General features: G+C 29.5%; 1 protein-coding gene across 1 annotated transcript; it reads left to right on the top strand.

The window, feature by feature from the left end:
* Positions 1-850: 850 nt before the first annotated feature.
* On the top strand, positions 851-15,788 carry LOC132735533 (synaptogenesis protein syg-2-like). Its single transcript, XM_060722489.1, has 10 exons — positions 851-1,007; positions 1,335-1,637; positions 3,324-3,656; positions 5,465-5,770; positions 10,721-11,017; positions 11,417-11,749; positions 12,030-12,332; positions 12,614-12,748; positions 13,610-13,637; positions 13,963-15,788. The coding sequence occupies exons 1-10, from the start codon at positions 959-961 to the stop codon at positions 14,117-14,119; spliced, it is 2,244 nt and encodes a 747-aa protein (XP_060578472.1). The 5' UTR covers positions 851-958; the 3' UTR covers positions 14,120-15,788.
* Positions 15,789-16,467: the final 679 nt, after the last annotated feature.

The raw sequence follows: 16,467 nt of genomic DNA, 5'->3' as shown, positions 1-16,467 counted from the left end.
ACCGATGCGTTTTGTCCAAATGCAAAACAGTTCCCTTTAAGGTGGAGATAATGTGTTTACGAATGATGCAATTTAAGCCTGGTTCCAAGATATTAAGTCTCAGTAAACTACCTACAAAACATGAAATCAGACAGTTGCACTGTCCATTATTTGAATACGGAAATAGGAAAACTTTTTATTTGAAGAAAAAGTAAATAAAAATGTTTTGCAACAAAGCAAGAAATTTAATATAGATCCAGAAATGTAAAGCTGATAGGTGTGTGATATGTGTTAATGTTCTTGTATTTTTATTTGCAACTCGCAAAGTAAAATCGTGTTATTCCTCAGCAGATCATGCGTCTTATTCAAAATCATAACTTTGCTGCTTCTCATTCGAATAAGTTAAAATTACGTAATGTTTTTCTTATTCTACTTGATAGGTCTTCTTAATAAATCCTTAACCCTATTTATTTATTTATTTCACTGCTTCGTAATAAGATTAAATATAATGATGGTCAAAATTCATCATATTATTTTACCATAAAAATAAAGTAGTCATCCAAAGCAGTTAGACATTGCACATTTAGAAATAGTTTTAAGCTAATCAATATATCTACTATGCTGATTATTTACTATTTTAACATAAATGTATATTTCATATTTTCATATATAATTAAGGAATTCAGATACGAATGACGTTAAATATACATGTACGTTATTTTACGTTGATAAGTAACGATCTTTAACTTCTGCTATAAGAAGTTACGTACACTTCTCTTTACAATTTTTGTGATAATTATTCTAGTATTTGTTAACTGAGAATATAAAATATTTTTATGAATAATGTCGTGACCTAAAAAATGTACATCAGATAAAAAAATAAATCCGTATATATACAACCAGGTTGTTTAAGTACAATGTACTTAGGTTAATACACGGAAGTATAATTTAAAGTAAATTTTATGTTTAAGAAGAAGTGATGGCAGAGCTATGGATAAATACAATTTTTAGATGTATATTGTCAGTTGGTAAGTTTTATTTATTGAAGTAATTGTAAGACATAATAATTTGGTTTCATAAGTCTTTACAAGTGTTAATATAGCATGAAATGTAAATAATTGTGTTTATATTTGATAAAGACATGCAGACATGTAAAAGAATCTATTAAAAAATTTAAAAAAAAGGAATATGATATTTTTTTATTTTTATAAATCGATCATATTAATTCATGATTATTAAATGACCTAAAACCTACCCAGTGTGTATTTATTTTCACGGACACATTCAAGTGAGGTTATTTTTTAAGGAAAATAGAAACTGTTTTGAATTATCTATTTTAATCATACAATTTCCAGTGTTGTGTACAGCTCAAGATATACACCAACTGACAGTAACAGCTGGAGATAATGTTACTTTATTTTGTAAATCTACAACAGACTATCCAACATGGACTGGTCCAGAACTTCGTAATGGATATGTACAACAATATAACAATCACGGTCAGAGTAGCTTCCCAAACCCAAATGTTCTTGAACAGAAGAGGTTACGACTCGGTTGGGCCAGTGATAAAAGTAGTTTGATTATACACGATGTAATATTAAGTGACCAGGGACTCTATCAGTGTTCTACTGTTGCTAAAGTAAATATTTCTGTAAGAGGTATGTTCCAGTTAATAAAATTCATTATGTGCATAGAAAGAATGTTTTGATATAATTTTGATTTTTTATTCATATTTTGTTTATATTTAAAGTAAATGACTAATGTCTTAATTGACAAATATGACCAGTACTGCATTTTGCATCGCGAATATACGTCCAAAAGTGGTTAAAATTATAGTAAATATTACATTGCGAAACAATTGAAAAATGTACTTGATTCAAACGGTGTGAATCATTATTGTCATCACTCATTATAATATTAATCCTCCAATTGGAGCTTATCTTATTTCTCATGGTTTAAATGTTATCACGAATTATTTTACAGCGATATTACAGTCGATATGAAAAGTATTCATTTTCAGTGAGGATAAAAGTGTTCATTGGGTGTTGGATCGAGCCGTTCGGGGAGCCAACATTTTATCTTTTGTACTTTTTAATTATTTTTGGAACAGTTTTGAATTGAGATAAAGTTACAAATTTATATGTACTTTTTAATGTTACATGTATAAAAATATGGCAGTTTTACAACATAAAAAGTGAATATTCCCCAATCTGGATGGAAAACCTCCCTTATTTTTGACATAATTGTCCAGAATTGTAACCCGATAATTATTTGTGGCAAATATAAAGATGCCCCATTATCAAATAACAAATATGGTCGGTTTGAACCATCCCGCTTTCTTTTTTATCAAATCTGACGTATATCTGTTTCAATTAACCATTTTTTTCTAAAATGCTTTACTTTGGTTTTGTTTCTTTTTATTTCATACCACTTCTTAAATTGGATAAAGATGAGGTAAATTAAACTGTTCTTTAACTCATTAAAACCTATTTGCTGTGGTTGTTGTTTTGTTTAACTGGTATAAAAACATCTTAAACTGCAAGTATTTTTCAAACTGTATGGTAATGTTTGGTTATCTTTTATATTTCCGTCAAGAATAAAGATAAAGGTCAATTATTTACAGTTTTAAATGCTCTTTGAAATACTGAAATTTATCATCAAATACCTTGAGTAACACCATATGCCACAATATTGAAATAATATTTAATTTATCTACTTTAATTCTGAAATAATGATTAGATCTTTTTATTATATACTTACAAATTAAATATTGAGAAATATTGATGAAATAAAATGCATATTTTCATTTTCCGTATTTTCACTGTAAACATTTATTTTTCATTGCAGTGAAACATTTTTTCCGTATCTTCACTGGTTTCTTGCCGGACTACTTTCTTTAAAATTCTGCCAGTACAAATAATTTAAGGAGAGTCTTTAAATTGGAATGTCAAAAGAGATATATATGTATAAAATAAACCGAAAATTCAAGTTTTTTCTTGTGGCATGAAAGTTATCATATTTCACTCGTGGCTACCGCCACTCATGAAATATTTATTTTCATACCACTCGATGAAAATAAATCATTTATTTGTAGAAAAAACTTTAATATCCTCTATATATTCGTTTTCATATTCAATTCGTAAAATTGTATGACAAAGGCGTTTTAACTGCATGAAGTTGTGGAAAAAAAATCTAAATGAAATATTTCTATTTTGTTTTGGTACATAACAATCATATGTGTGCAATACAAACCATAGTGATTTATGATTTATTTCGTAACTAAACTATGTCAACATGTCAATTTCTATTTTTTTAATTAAGTGAAATTATTTTCTATGTTCAAGTACCTCCAAGATCTCCGATGATATCAAACACAGAGATATCAGCAGAAGACACACTTATTATAAGAAAATCTGAGTCACAAGTAACAAGCCTTGTTTGTATATCGTCTGGTGGTTATCCTCAACCACTGGTTCAGTGGTACAGAGGAACTACCGGAACACAACCTCTAACCTCCACGTCAGCTGTATCCACAGAAGATAATTCTTATAATGTTACACAGACATATACGTTTTCACCTCAGAGACAAGATGACGGAGTTCTATATGTATGCCAGTCTTCATTCCAGACAGCACCGAGACATATTACAACAACTAGTGTGAAGCTATTTCTTTATTGTGAGTAGATTGTTGTAATATTGCTTCTCAATTGCTGTAAACTGATTTTGTCTTTTTTTTTTTTTTTTTTTTTTGGGGGGGGGGGGGGTTCATCAATAATGGATTTTTAATTTCAAGCAAGTTGTGTATGTTTGCTTGTATAATTTTGTACATATTATGTAATATTATGCATATTGAAGATAAGGTGAAAAGAAAATAACATTATATTGATGCAATTTATGACATTTTTTTTTTCTAAATTTTCGGGCCTATTATGTTATACCCCCTGGCGTCCGTCTGTCCGTCCGTCCGTTCGTCAGAAATTTGGTATCCGGAGCATAACTTAAATTTGGCCCACAGTATTCAAAGTTCATAGGATTATTGCTCATATTGGGTAGAAGACCCCTATTGATTTTGGGGTAACAAGGTTAAAGGTTAAGGTCACTATTACCTTTATATTGAAAATGGTTTCTGGAGCATAACTTAAGTTCCATTTGGCCCATAGTTTTCAAACCTCATAGGATGATAGTTCATATTGGGTAGAAAAGCCCTATTGATTTTGGGGTCACAAAGTCAAAGGTCAAGGTCACTATTATCCTAAAACTGAAAATGATTTCCGGAGCATAACTTAAGTTCCATTTGGTCCACAGAATTCAAACTTCATATGATGATTGCCCATATTGGGTGAAAGATTACTATTGCTTTTGGGGTCACAAGGTTAAAGGTCAAGGTCACTGTCACCCTAAAACTAAAAATGGTTTCCAGACCATAACTTAAGTTCCATTTGGCCCACAGTATTTGAACTTCATAGAATGATTCCCATATTCGGTTGAAGACCCATATTGATTTTGGGGTCACAAGGTCAAAGGTCAAGGTCACTATTACCCTAATATTGAAACTGATTTCCGGAGCATAACTTAAGTTCCATTTGGTCCACAGTATTCAAACTTCATAGGATGATTGTCCATATTAGGTTAAAGACACCTATTGCTTTTGGGGTCACAAGGTCAAAGGTCAAGGTCACTATTACCGTAAAACTGAAAATGGTTTCCGCAGCATTTCTTAAGTTCCATTTGGCCCACAGTATTCAAACTTCATAGGATGATTGTCCATATTAGGTTAAAGACCCCTATTGATTTTGGGGTCACAAGGTCAAAGGTCAAGGTGACTATTACCGTAGTATTGAAAATGGTTTCCGCAGCTTTATTTTAGTTCCATTTGGCCCACAGTACTCAAACTTCATAGGATGATTTTCCATATTGGGTAGAAGACCTCTATTGATTTTTGGGTCACAAGGTCAAAGGTCAAGGCCACTATTAGCCTAATACTGAAAATGGTTTCCGGAGCATAACTTAAGTTCCATTTGGCACACTGTATTCAAACTTCATAGGATGATTGTCCATATTGGGTAGAAGACCAATATTGCTTTTTGGGTTACAAGGTCAAAGATCAAGGTCACTATCACCTTAAAACTGGAAACAGTTTTTGCTCAATTACTCAAGCATTAATAAACATGCAGCTGTAAAATTTTATACGATTAACAGCTTTATACCCCCGACGTCTTTCCGTCTATCCGTTGTAGCATTTTTACTTACAAGATAAGAACTTGAAGGTAGTACTTTGTAAACAGCATTTGTATATATACTTTTTAGGTTTTTCAGCTAAAAAGGAGGATTGTTTTTTGAAGGAGATAATACTGTATTTAATTCCCATGTCTTACAAATGCTTCATCCTTACTAAAAGAAAAAATACTTTCGGGCATATAATGCTTCGCCTAGCGGTGCTCTTGTTTTCAAATGTTTGTAACAACACGCCTTATATCGTTTAAGTGAAACCAAATCCACCAACGGCTGTACAAACATTACTTGTCTCAGCCGGACACCAGGTGACAATAAGGTGTACGACAGCAGGAAGTAGACCTGCTGCCAGTATTATCTGGTCGTACAGGAATACAGAGCATACTGGTGAACAGACGTCAACACTTGATGACATAACAAAAACTTATACAGTAGCATCTTTGCTAAAGTTACAAGTTTCAGCTGAAGACAATGGCCAAAATGTCCAGTGTAAAGTTACCCATGATTTATTAATTACCCCGGCTCAGCTGACTGCATCTATTAGCTTAAATGTAGCATGTAAGTTATTTAACATTTATTTTATTTATTAAAACTTTTTGATTTTAATTAATTTCTTTTAGAGGTTAAAAAGTTAAAAACCCAATTAAAACAAGCTTGTCCCTTTATTTGGACTATCAACGGTCCATTTTGGGCTACTTATTTTTTTAAATCTGTTTGTTTTAGTGGGGGTTTGGGGATACACCATTTTTGAATTTGCGGGAAAATTTAGGGTATATGAAAAAGCCTTTTTTTATTTAAGAAAGGGAAACCCCCAAACTTTTGGGTATTTTTATTTTTTCTTTTCCCGAAAAAGGCTAGACTTTAGCCAAAAAAAAGGGACCCAACCTCAAACAAAATTCCTTCAGAAAAGTTTTTGCATATTTTTTAAATCTACTATTATATGTTTTGGCCAAACAGGAAAAAGTCCTAAAAACCCAATTTCCCAAATTTAAAAATCCCAAAAAATTTTCATTTTTTTAAAAATTCATGTGTTTTAAATTTGGGAAAAATTTCGGGGAAAATTTAAATCCCCCCAGAAAATTTTTAGGGAAAATTTGGTCTTTAAAACCAAAGTAACACTTTTAATACCCCAAAACATGTTTTTTTTTAAATCCAAAAAATTTTAAACCCCAATTTTGAAAACCCTTTCCCAAAAAAGTCGAAACACTGGATAATCGATTAAAATCATTTAGACTTGGTATAAAACATTCCCCACCCACTAATGATAATTTCTTTTTTACTTTAAGTCCAGATTCCATTAAATATTCTTAAAAGTTAGCTCTACCAGAATAAAGTTGTATGAATCTTTCTAAATTCATATTATAATTCAAAATTGCAAATACATTTTACACGAATAATTATTATTTATATACATTGTATTTGCATTTCTGTTCTGAAAATCAATTCTTTCAAGTTAATATCTTACCAATGCTAAATTGCACTTACTTTACCATGGAAGTGTGTTGTAAAAAAATTTATTGTAAAAAGACATTTTTAAAATAAAATGAATCTTCTGAATGTTAAGACACTGGAAAAAAACAATGTTGTTTTCATCATTTTTGTCACCGAGGCCCGACTATCCATATAGTCACAACGCTACACATGTATATATACATATTGCCCTGCCCTTGTTCAATGCTGAAATTATATCTCCACTTTTTCGGCCGGTGCTGTTGTTAGCCTGCCCTTTTCACAGAGACACATTGTTTCGCATCTGTAAAATTGTTACAACATAATATAATAAATAAAAATGCGAACTTTGCATTCTGCTTTTAAAATAAAACAATTTTATGTCAAACTGAAATTGTAGGTACTATGAAAAGCAAGATAGGATTGTGCTTTAAGATTTAAGTTATATTTTTATATTGAATTATCTACAAATAATTCATACATTTATGAGGCACATTTAGCCTCAGCAAAAACGTGCCTAAGCATTCTTCTTTAGAAAATATGCTTAATGTTTATAAATGTTATAACAAATTTAAAGCGTGTAAATTGCCTATCGGCTGAAATTAGCGCAACTGTAAAACTTCATAATGTGCCTTTATAAGTGGAAACACTAAAAAAAGGGGAAAACCTTTATCTTTAAATAACAGAAAACTAAGGGGAAATTTTTGGTTCGGGTTTTTTAAAGTCATTTAAACTGAAAATTTGTTTCGTTTTCCCGGGTTAAAGGTTTAAAATTTTCGAGCCTGCCGGGGGGTTTTGGGAAATTCTTTTTTATCTGAAAAAACCCCCCCAAAAACTGGGCTTAAAAAAATATTAAATTTTTGGGGGTTCTATTTTGCAAAAAATAATACCTATGTTCACATTTTTCCCTTTCCCCCATTAAAGCCTTAAATTTATTATAGGGACCCAAAAAGTTTTTGATGTGACTTTTAAAAAAAACCCAAAAAAAAATCTTTTTGATCATTTTTTTTCCGAAATTTTAAAAAAAACTGCTTTTTGGACACCAAAAATAAAAACATTTTTTAAAAAAGAAAAACCTTTTAACTTTTACAAATGTAAATTTTCCTTTTAAAAAAAATTTATATTTTGCGGGTTAGCACAAAAAAATTAAAATCTGGTAAAACCAAAACTGTGTTTTAAAAATTTTAAGGGGGTTTTTTTTTTGATTTATTTTAAAATTTTGGTTTTTTTCAAAAATGCGGGATTTTTTTTTTCAAAAAGAAAACTTTTAAACCCCTTTTCCAAAATTTGGAAAATAGGGAAAAATTTTTTGGCCACATCCAAATCAACGGTTTGTTTTTAATGTTCGCCATAAAAAAAAAGGCGGGGACTCTGGGTTTAAAATTATTGTCTTTTGCAACCCAAACCTTTTCCCTTTCTATGTTTACCCCATTTTCTCTGAAAATAAAATATAAAAAAGTTCCTTAGAACTTTTATCAAAAAATAAAAAAAAGAAAATGTATTGAAATGTTTATAGTAGGGAAACACCTAAAAAATTTTTGGTTTATAAAAGAAAACCCCTTTTTTTATGTCCCATTTATTATAATCATCTGTAAACAATATGTAAATTTGTTGTTAATTCAATTTCTGTCGTATTAAAAAACCTGAAAAACACCCAATTGTTTTGTTTTCTTTTATTCAATAAGATTATTTTTTCCCTTTAAAAACCCATTTTTTTCTCACATACCATTTGGTTTAGAAGTCACAATCTACCATTTTTAAAACTAATTAGGGCAACAACTTTTTTTTAAAAAATTGTTTGCCCAAACCGGGGAAAGCTTTACTTTAAAATTACATCAAACTGGAAACTGGTTTTAAATGAGGCGGGATATCAAGCTACACAACTTTTTAAAAAGGGAAAAAAATTTGAAGCAAATTTAATAGGGTTATAATAAGAAAAAAAAATGGTTTGGGTCGGAAAAGATATGTTTAAAAATTTTTAAAGATGTCATTTTTTCAAATTTAACAAAATAAAAAGGATTTAAAAATTTTATTTTTAAATTTAAACGAAAAAGTTTGGAGAAAAACCCAAAAATGGATTAAGAAAAAAATTTTTTCCCAAATTTTATAAAAAAATTTTGTACGAAAGAGTATAAAAAAATTCAATTAAAATTTTAGTAAAAATTTGAAAACAAATTTTTCAAAATTCAGTTTTTTATTTCAAACTTTTAATGTTCCTTTTTAAAAATCGACCCCTTTTCAAATAATTAGCTGGATTAGTGGGGTTATAGTTTTATTATTAGAAAAAATTCAGTCCAATTTTCCCCACATTGGGGGAAAACATTTGTATTAAAAATCTTTTCCCCAAAATTTTTTTTCCTTATGTAAAATAGCATTTTGCATATAAAAAACCAAAAATTTTTATTCGTCTCTTTGCCCCAAAAGTTTTTAACAACAAAACAATATCTTTCTTCCTTGGGATTTTTTTTGACCATACCCAAACCCGTTTAGTACTTTTATTTTGGTATGTGCGACATTTTTAATTATTGTGTTTGAAAAAATCTAAGTTTTCCTTTTGGGTTAATATTTTAAAGATGGTTTTCGTATAAATTTTAATTTTTTAAAAATTTTTATAAAGTTTTTAAAAAATTATTTCAACAAATAAATTTGCCAAAATTTTGTATAAAATTTTTCAATAAATTTTTTGTTTAAATTTTTTGGAAATAATTTACTACCCTACGATATTTTTTTCAAAAAAGTTTCGGAAAAACCTTTTATAAAAATCTACCATTTCTTTAAAATTTTGATCCCCCAAGTTTTTTTTACCTTTTTTAACAATCAGAAAATTTTAATTCATATTTTTTAACCTTTTAAAAATGTTTTTTGTCAGTATTTACAATTTGAAACCAAAAATTTTAATTTTAATTTTTTACGTTTTCATTTATTACAATGGGGTTTTGGCCGAGTTTCCCCGTATTTTTACAAACTTTGTTGTATTGGCTTCTAACATTTAAGTTCTTTTACAATATTTCAATTTTGAATACGCTAAAATTATTTTTTGTTTTGCTAAAAACCCCATACTTTTCAGTTTGCATATGTTTTGAGCCTAAAAAAAGAATCAAATAATTGGCATAATTTTTTGGGGTTTTAAAAATCCATTTTCTTCTTTTAAAGAAGAAAAGTAAGGGTAAAAAATTTCCCCAGTGACAACTTTCTTCTTAAATGGGAAATATTTTAAAACTTTGTTTAAAACCCAAATTGGATACGCTGTCTTTTTTTCTTTTAAAAACATCCCTGGAAATTATCATTTCCCTTATAAATGCATTAGTTTTACAAATTTAACTTTTTTTAAATTTAAAAAGAAAAAGTATTATTTAAATTTAAATCATGTTTTCCCACAATTCCAAAAACAGGGCCAACTCTGAAATAAGAAAATTTTAACTTTTTTAAAAAATACCCCTTTAAAATTTTTTTTAAATTTTCCCCCCCAAAAAAACACGTTTTCCGTAAAAAAAGAAAAAAAATTTAACTTGTGCATACAAAATTTTTTTTTTAAAATGTTTTGGTTTATGTGCTATGATAAATATGTGGTTAATTCTGTGTCTTTTTTAAAAAAAAATTGTAAAAAAAGGGAAAAAACGATTGGTAGAAAAAGTGAGTGAAAAAAAACTTTTTCTTTTAATGTTTTACTTTCATTAAAAATTTTGTGGAAAAAATCGCAAAATTTATATGCCCCACTTTTTTGTAAATTCTAAAAACCGATTGCCCTTCCCTTTTATTTGTTTAAATCGTTTTCCCGAAGGATGGGCGACGTAGAAGTCCTTGGTATTCGATCACGACAGTTTTTTTACATTTCACAACTACTCGTATCATCGAAATGCCATCCGCCTACTTATGTCCATTTTCCATTTTTACGTTAATGGCGATTTTCCGATTTTGTAGACATCATTATATGGTTTAACATTTGTTGATTTTTTTTTGGATTGCATTACACATAGTTTTTAATACTTTGGCTACAAATAGTGTTTTATTTTTATATTGAAATAATAATATTCATTGTATTAAAATGATACATTTCAGATCCCCCAATTGTTTCTGTAAGTGCAACAAACACAACAGTTAAAGAGCCAAATGCCATCTTATCTTGCATTGCCAAAGGCAATCCAGACGGTAGTTATAGCTACGGCAAATGGATTCAAAGATGGCCAGGGTATAACGTGCCCGTGTTGGAAAGACCCGGAAGTGAGACGCTTGAATTAACAGCTTTAACATACGAGCACTCCGGTTTTTACACTTGTACAGCTAGTAATGGAATTAAGATATTTGGTACAAACACAGAATTTGTAGAGGGAGCAGCAGTGCAGTTGCTTGTAAAATGTAAGATATCAAAAAACACGATGTGCACCTATCCTCAATCTGTACAACGTCTTATATATTATATGCTATGTTATGTTTATATGACTGTCTTATGTAATTAAATGGCATTATCTATATCTAAGAGCAAAGGATATTTTTGCATAATGACACTTATTTTTTATGCAATTTGTGTCCATTACAGCATCCTTATGCTAGCTTAAATAATTTCAGTCTCATGACAATTTTACTGTCTAATCATTTCATTTTATCATGAATGAAATATAATGCTAGAGGTGCACCGTTTTAAAATGCTGATAAAGTGTCAATTTCTTCACGTTCATTTGTATTGGTATTTTTTTCTAAAATTTGAGTGATCATTTGTACCCATTTAAGAACTTATACTATACATTTTATTTTCAGCTTATCCAATCATAGTCCGTTTAGATGCAAAAATTGCCAGCAAATTGAATAAAAATAAAACTGTTGAAGTTGAATATTTCTCAAACATAGCAGGATCAGATGTGAAACTGTATAAAATTGTAAATGGTGAAATGAAGGCAGTGACTTTATTCTCTGTGACTAAGAAACTCGTTGAAATCGAAGTACCAGTGTTTTCACATTTAATCAAAACAGACGGAACGGGAGCTGATTTTACTGTTCAGATAAAATCCGAGGAAGATTATGGATTCTATTATGTCGTTGTATCAAACATTATAGGATCCAGTAACAAATCGTTTGAAATAATACCGACAAGTAAGTCATTTATTATTAATAAGAAGATATTTCACATTTTATAGCAACATTGTACTCGTTACATTGTTGTTTTAGGGAAATTTCGATTGTACACGATATAGAAAATATTTTATATGTTTTACAATGCAAGTATGTCGTGTTTGACAATTTCTGTGAATATTAACGTCATTTGTTGTGCATTTTCTAAATAGACTATGACAGACAATGATTTAATAAGTCTAAATTTGTTTATGTTTACAAGTTGTGTTTATTTCTGTTCGTCAAAATGTATTCATTTTAGAGCCGCCAGTTTCACCTAGTGATTTTACAATAGACTATGTTCAGCATAACAAGGCCCGTTTGTCGTGGAGGCGTGGATACAATGGAGGATTGATACAAACATTCGTCATACAACTTGGAACAGATGAAAAATGGAGTGACGTAGAAGTGTTTGACAGAAATACAGAAGATAAAGACCGCATCTCCACAATCTTGACAGATCTTTTTGATTCAACAACATACTTTGTTCGATTATATGCATATAACGAGGAGGGAAATAGCCCTTTGTCGGAAACTCTAAATTTTACCACTTCTCCAATTAAAGGTAACAATTTTAAATTGCCATCGTTGCCATCAACACCGACTTTTCATGTCAACATTTAAACAAATTAAACTATCATTGGTTTCTAGAGTTTTTAAAACATGTCCAGTTGAGTATGCAGGTACTGTACAATCAAATTTGTTTGAGTTTCTTTGCATATCTTATCTTACTACGTTTTATCAGCGTCTTTCATTTATATTATATCTTTTTCATTTCCCTTAGAAATAAATCTGTTGGCTGTGCATTTATTTAAATAAACTTTTTCTATTTAACTTGGTATTCAGTGAAAACGACAGTTGAGACAAACAACACTGCGATGATTATAATAGGTACAGTTCTTGGATTAATCATAGTTGCCTTGGTGGTATTTTTAATATATATGATAGTACAAAGAAGACGTGAACTGATTCGGAATAAAGGTAACTCAATATATATTTGTATATATTGTTGCTTTTATATGGTTATAAACGTTAAATAAGCATTAGCTTTTCCATGCGACGATATAAAATATGCTATAGATAAACAGCCTTTCAAGAGTTGGGGATATTTGTTTATTTGTTTGTATGTTTGTTTGTTTGTTCCATTGTTTGATTGCGTTGGGTTAATATTTTATTTTGTTTTTGGGTTCATGTTTTATTTTTCTCTATTGTTGTACATCTTTATTTGAAACTTGTATTTTATATCAGTGATATTATCAAAATTGTTCTGGTACTCTCGATTTAGTGATTTTAATACTTTCGGGGTTAAGAATGAATTATGCTCCAGATAGCCTAAAAGACGTTGCAGTTTGAAACTTTCAAATATTTGGCTTTTCCGTGGCCTTTTTATGTTTGCTTTATGGAATATTAGAATTTTTCCATTGTCGGACATATCAGTATTATATGTCATGTACTCCATTTATATTGAATATATTGAAAAAAACTTGTGTCATGTTATACATTTTTTAAAGAAACACAGCCATACGATTTGTGAAAAAAATGTTTATCCAAGCGTTACATAAGTCATGTGTGATGTGAAATGTTCTCCATTCATAATGAATATATGAAAAACAACTTGAGTCATGTGATTAACCTTTTCAAAATTATTGAAAACTTTTTCGTTTAAAATTGTTTACTCACTTGTAACTGCAATGTTTAATCAATAAGCTCAGCAAGATGTCTTTCTAATTTTAATGCATAAAAAACTAGAGCACACTTTGTGAATTAATTATGTTTTACAGTACAAACTGAAGACATAAAAACAAAATTGTTATCGTTATTTAACATTTCTTTTTGTTACAGATGTCTCCAGAAATACAAGCAGCAGAAGGTATGTTTCTATTTTATATATATTAATTAAATTATTTCCATTTGTTAGAAGTTAAAAAACCTTGAATCAAACAAAACACGCTATTAATACAGATATCATATAAATATTTTTGAATAAGTTTTGTAACATGATGATAAAAAGTGCAATTGAAATTCTTAAAAGGGAAGTGCAATTAAACTATACATCATCATGTGAAATTAATGTATGAAAGTTTTAGCAAAATACAAATAGAATGGCTAGACACTCTAACACTGCAAAAAAGTTTTGGAAATGTAAAAATTACTTTTAAATGCAGTAAATGTAACGGATTTACTTCTACTTTAAGGTATGTCAATGTGGATGGCTCGAAAACTCTTCAAACAAAAGGTGTAAAACTGAAAAACGCATCTCACGATGTTCAAACCTCTGAAAGTCAATATACAGAGTTGGATAAAGATCTGAAGGAAGCAGAATCTGCATATGATGCTATTTCAACTATGTGAACTTTCGACGTAAAAGTGTCATTTGGTACAAGTCAGTTGCGCGTTTGAGAAAAACGGAAAAATGACTTTAGACCTGTTAATGTTCATAAATTGAATGTTTCTGATTTGCCTTTAAAACATATGTTTTGACATAAAAAAGGAATGAAAACCGAACAACAAAGGAAATAATAAGCTAATATTTTGCAAAGATTGAATGATATTTCGACGGCTGTGCATTCTTTGTGAACATAAAATACTTTGTATCAGCCTGCTATTAAATCCATATACTTTCCTTTATAACTAGAAATGAATATATGATTCAAGTAAGGGTTGATTGAGTTCACACGTCTTTTCGTGACACGTATAACATTACCATTACTTTTTTCTTTAGAACTTTGATTCTGTCTCTTTATATAATCATGTTCAAAATAAAATTGCATGTTTCTAATCAAATGATTAAAATGTTTTTCTCATGCATTATACTACTTTCCATTAAAATATCTTTAAAAACAAGTAATTAACGTTGCTGACAGCAGTATATTATTAAAAAAGAACTGCCTTGTTTGTATGTAAGTTGTGATGATGAAATCGCTATTGAAATGTTGAGCCGCGTGACAACGTTGATGTTGATCACGTAAGTGACGCCTCTGTTGTTTGACTGTTTATAATGTCAAACATAGGTTTAACGCTACCAGAAACAAACACGGTTATTACAATTTCAATCGAATGATGCTTAGATTTCATGATTTATGAATCACAAGATATAATGATAGCAGATCTTATGAAATGATTAGGAGAAATATATCAGTCTAGAAAACTGTATGATGCGCGGAAATTATTACAAAAAAAAACATTTAAGTACGTATTAAATGTTACATAAACTTATCATTAAATATCTCTTGTTTCGCGTACGTGTGTTTAAAGATGGGCGAATACACTAAATACTTTTCTTTCAATAAAAAAAAATCAGTGATCTTATAATAATGGATCTGTAATGATTTCATGAAAACAAACATGAAGTTTCGTCAGATCAGCTTTAACAATATATGATAAAGATTATACTTCACAAAAAAAACGAAATTTTACCACAACTTCAATTAATGGTAGGAATTCTAAAAAAAATACATTGATCAGTTTTCTAGATGTTGATAAGTTTTAAATGCTTATTTGCTTGTAGTAATACAATATGATGAATGCATATCTTTACAACAATAATAAACAAAATCAACACTTATTTAGTTGCAGGCATAGTTTTAATTTTCCATTCTGATCATATATATTTTATGACATACTATTGTTGTCACCTACTTTTGTTCCTTTCTACCTTTTAATACAGTTGAATAAATCATTGATTATTTTGCAACATATTCAGATGTCTATACACACCGGTAGTTAGAGATTTTTGCCGTTGCATTTATCAAAACACATATTTCATTTCCTTTAGTCACTCCATTTAGACGAGTAAGATGATTTCTCTCTGAAACATATAATTAAGTAAATAAACATGTTCTTCTTGGTATATATGTTAATATATTTTTTCTATAGAATTTATTACACAGTGAAGGCAAACAACACGACTACAATAATTATGGGAGTACTTCTCGGCATAGTAACAGTTGCTTTTGTGATATCAATGTACGTGACATTACGGTTAAAGAGAAGTAGTAAACATAGTAACTGATAATATTATTTGCACATTTATTTGATCATGAAATAAATATCATCTTTCTCATGTGACTATTGAGAAGCTGGTAAAGAAGAATTTGTATAGTTTGGATGCACTCGAAACAAGCTGGTGATACCAAAATATTTCTATCGAGTGACCTTATTTTTCGACTTTTCGCCTGTTTGTTTTTTCTTATTGCTCACATTTCATTTTTCAGAATGGTTATTCTATGTCCATTTGCTGTCAACTCAATGATAAATATATATTGGTACTCATTTATTATACATAAAACACAACCACAAGAAATGCGAAAAAATATTTATTACATGTTACAGAATACATTTGAGATATAAATACTACGTAGTATTTCTTACGTTTAAAACAATGCATGTCACGTAATAAACCGCTTAAAAATAAAATGTGGACAAGCTTTGTTTGATATTTGTTACTCGATCATGTAACATTTTTTATAAGCGTCCTCAGTACGTTTATTTAGTAATTTGTCTTTTTTTCGTTATAATGCATTAAGACCTGTTGACGAGAAGCTAAGAGAAGCTAGAACACACTATGTGAATATCTGTGTTTATTCTTTTTTACAGATATCTCCAAAGAAACAAGTAACAGAGAGTGACTTATATTTTCGATCCTTGAAGATCGTTCAGCACGACATTATTGTTGTGCTTGTGATATTTTTAATTTCAAC

Source organism: Ruditapes philippinarum, unplaced genomic scaffold, assembly GCF_026571515.1.
Source record: "Ruditapes philippinarum isolate M1 unplaced genomic scaffold, ASM2657151v2 ctg9112_1_1_1_1, whole genome shotgun sequence".
Taxonomy (NCBI): domain Eukaryota; kingdom Metazoa; phylum Mollusca; class Bivalvia; order Venerida; family Veneridae; genus Ruditapes; species Ruditapes philippinarum.
This window is presented reverse-complemented; position numbering and strand designations above follow the sequence as displayed.

Excerpts from the sequence above, each read along its gene's own strand:
- LOC132735533 (XM_060722489.1), top strand. The coding sequence starts at position 959 with ATGGCAGAGCTATGGATAAATACAATTTTTAGATGTATATTGTCAGTT. Across the intron at positions 3,657-5,464 it reads TGTGAAGCTATTTCTTTATT|TGAAACCAAATCCACCAACG; the intron begins GTGAGTAGATTG and ends ATATCGTTTAAG. Across the intron at positions 12,749-13,609 it reads TGAACTGATTCGGAATAAAG|ATGTCTCCAGAAATACAAGC; the intron begins GTAACTCAATAT and ends TTTTTGTTACAG.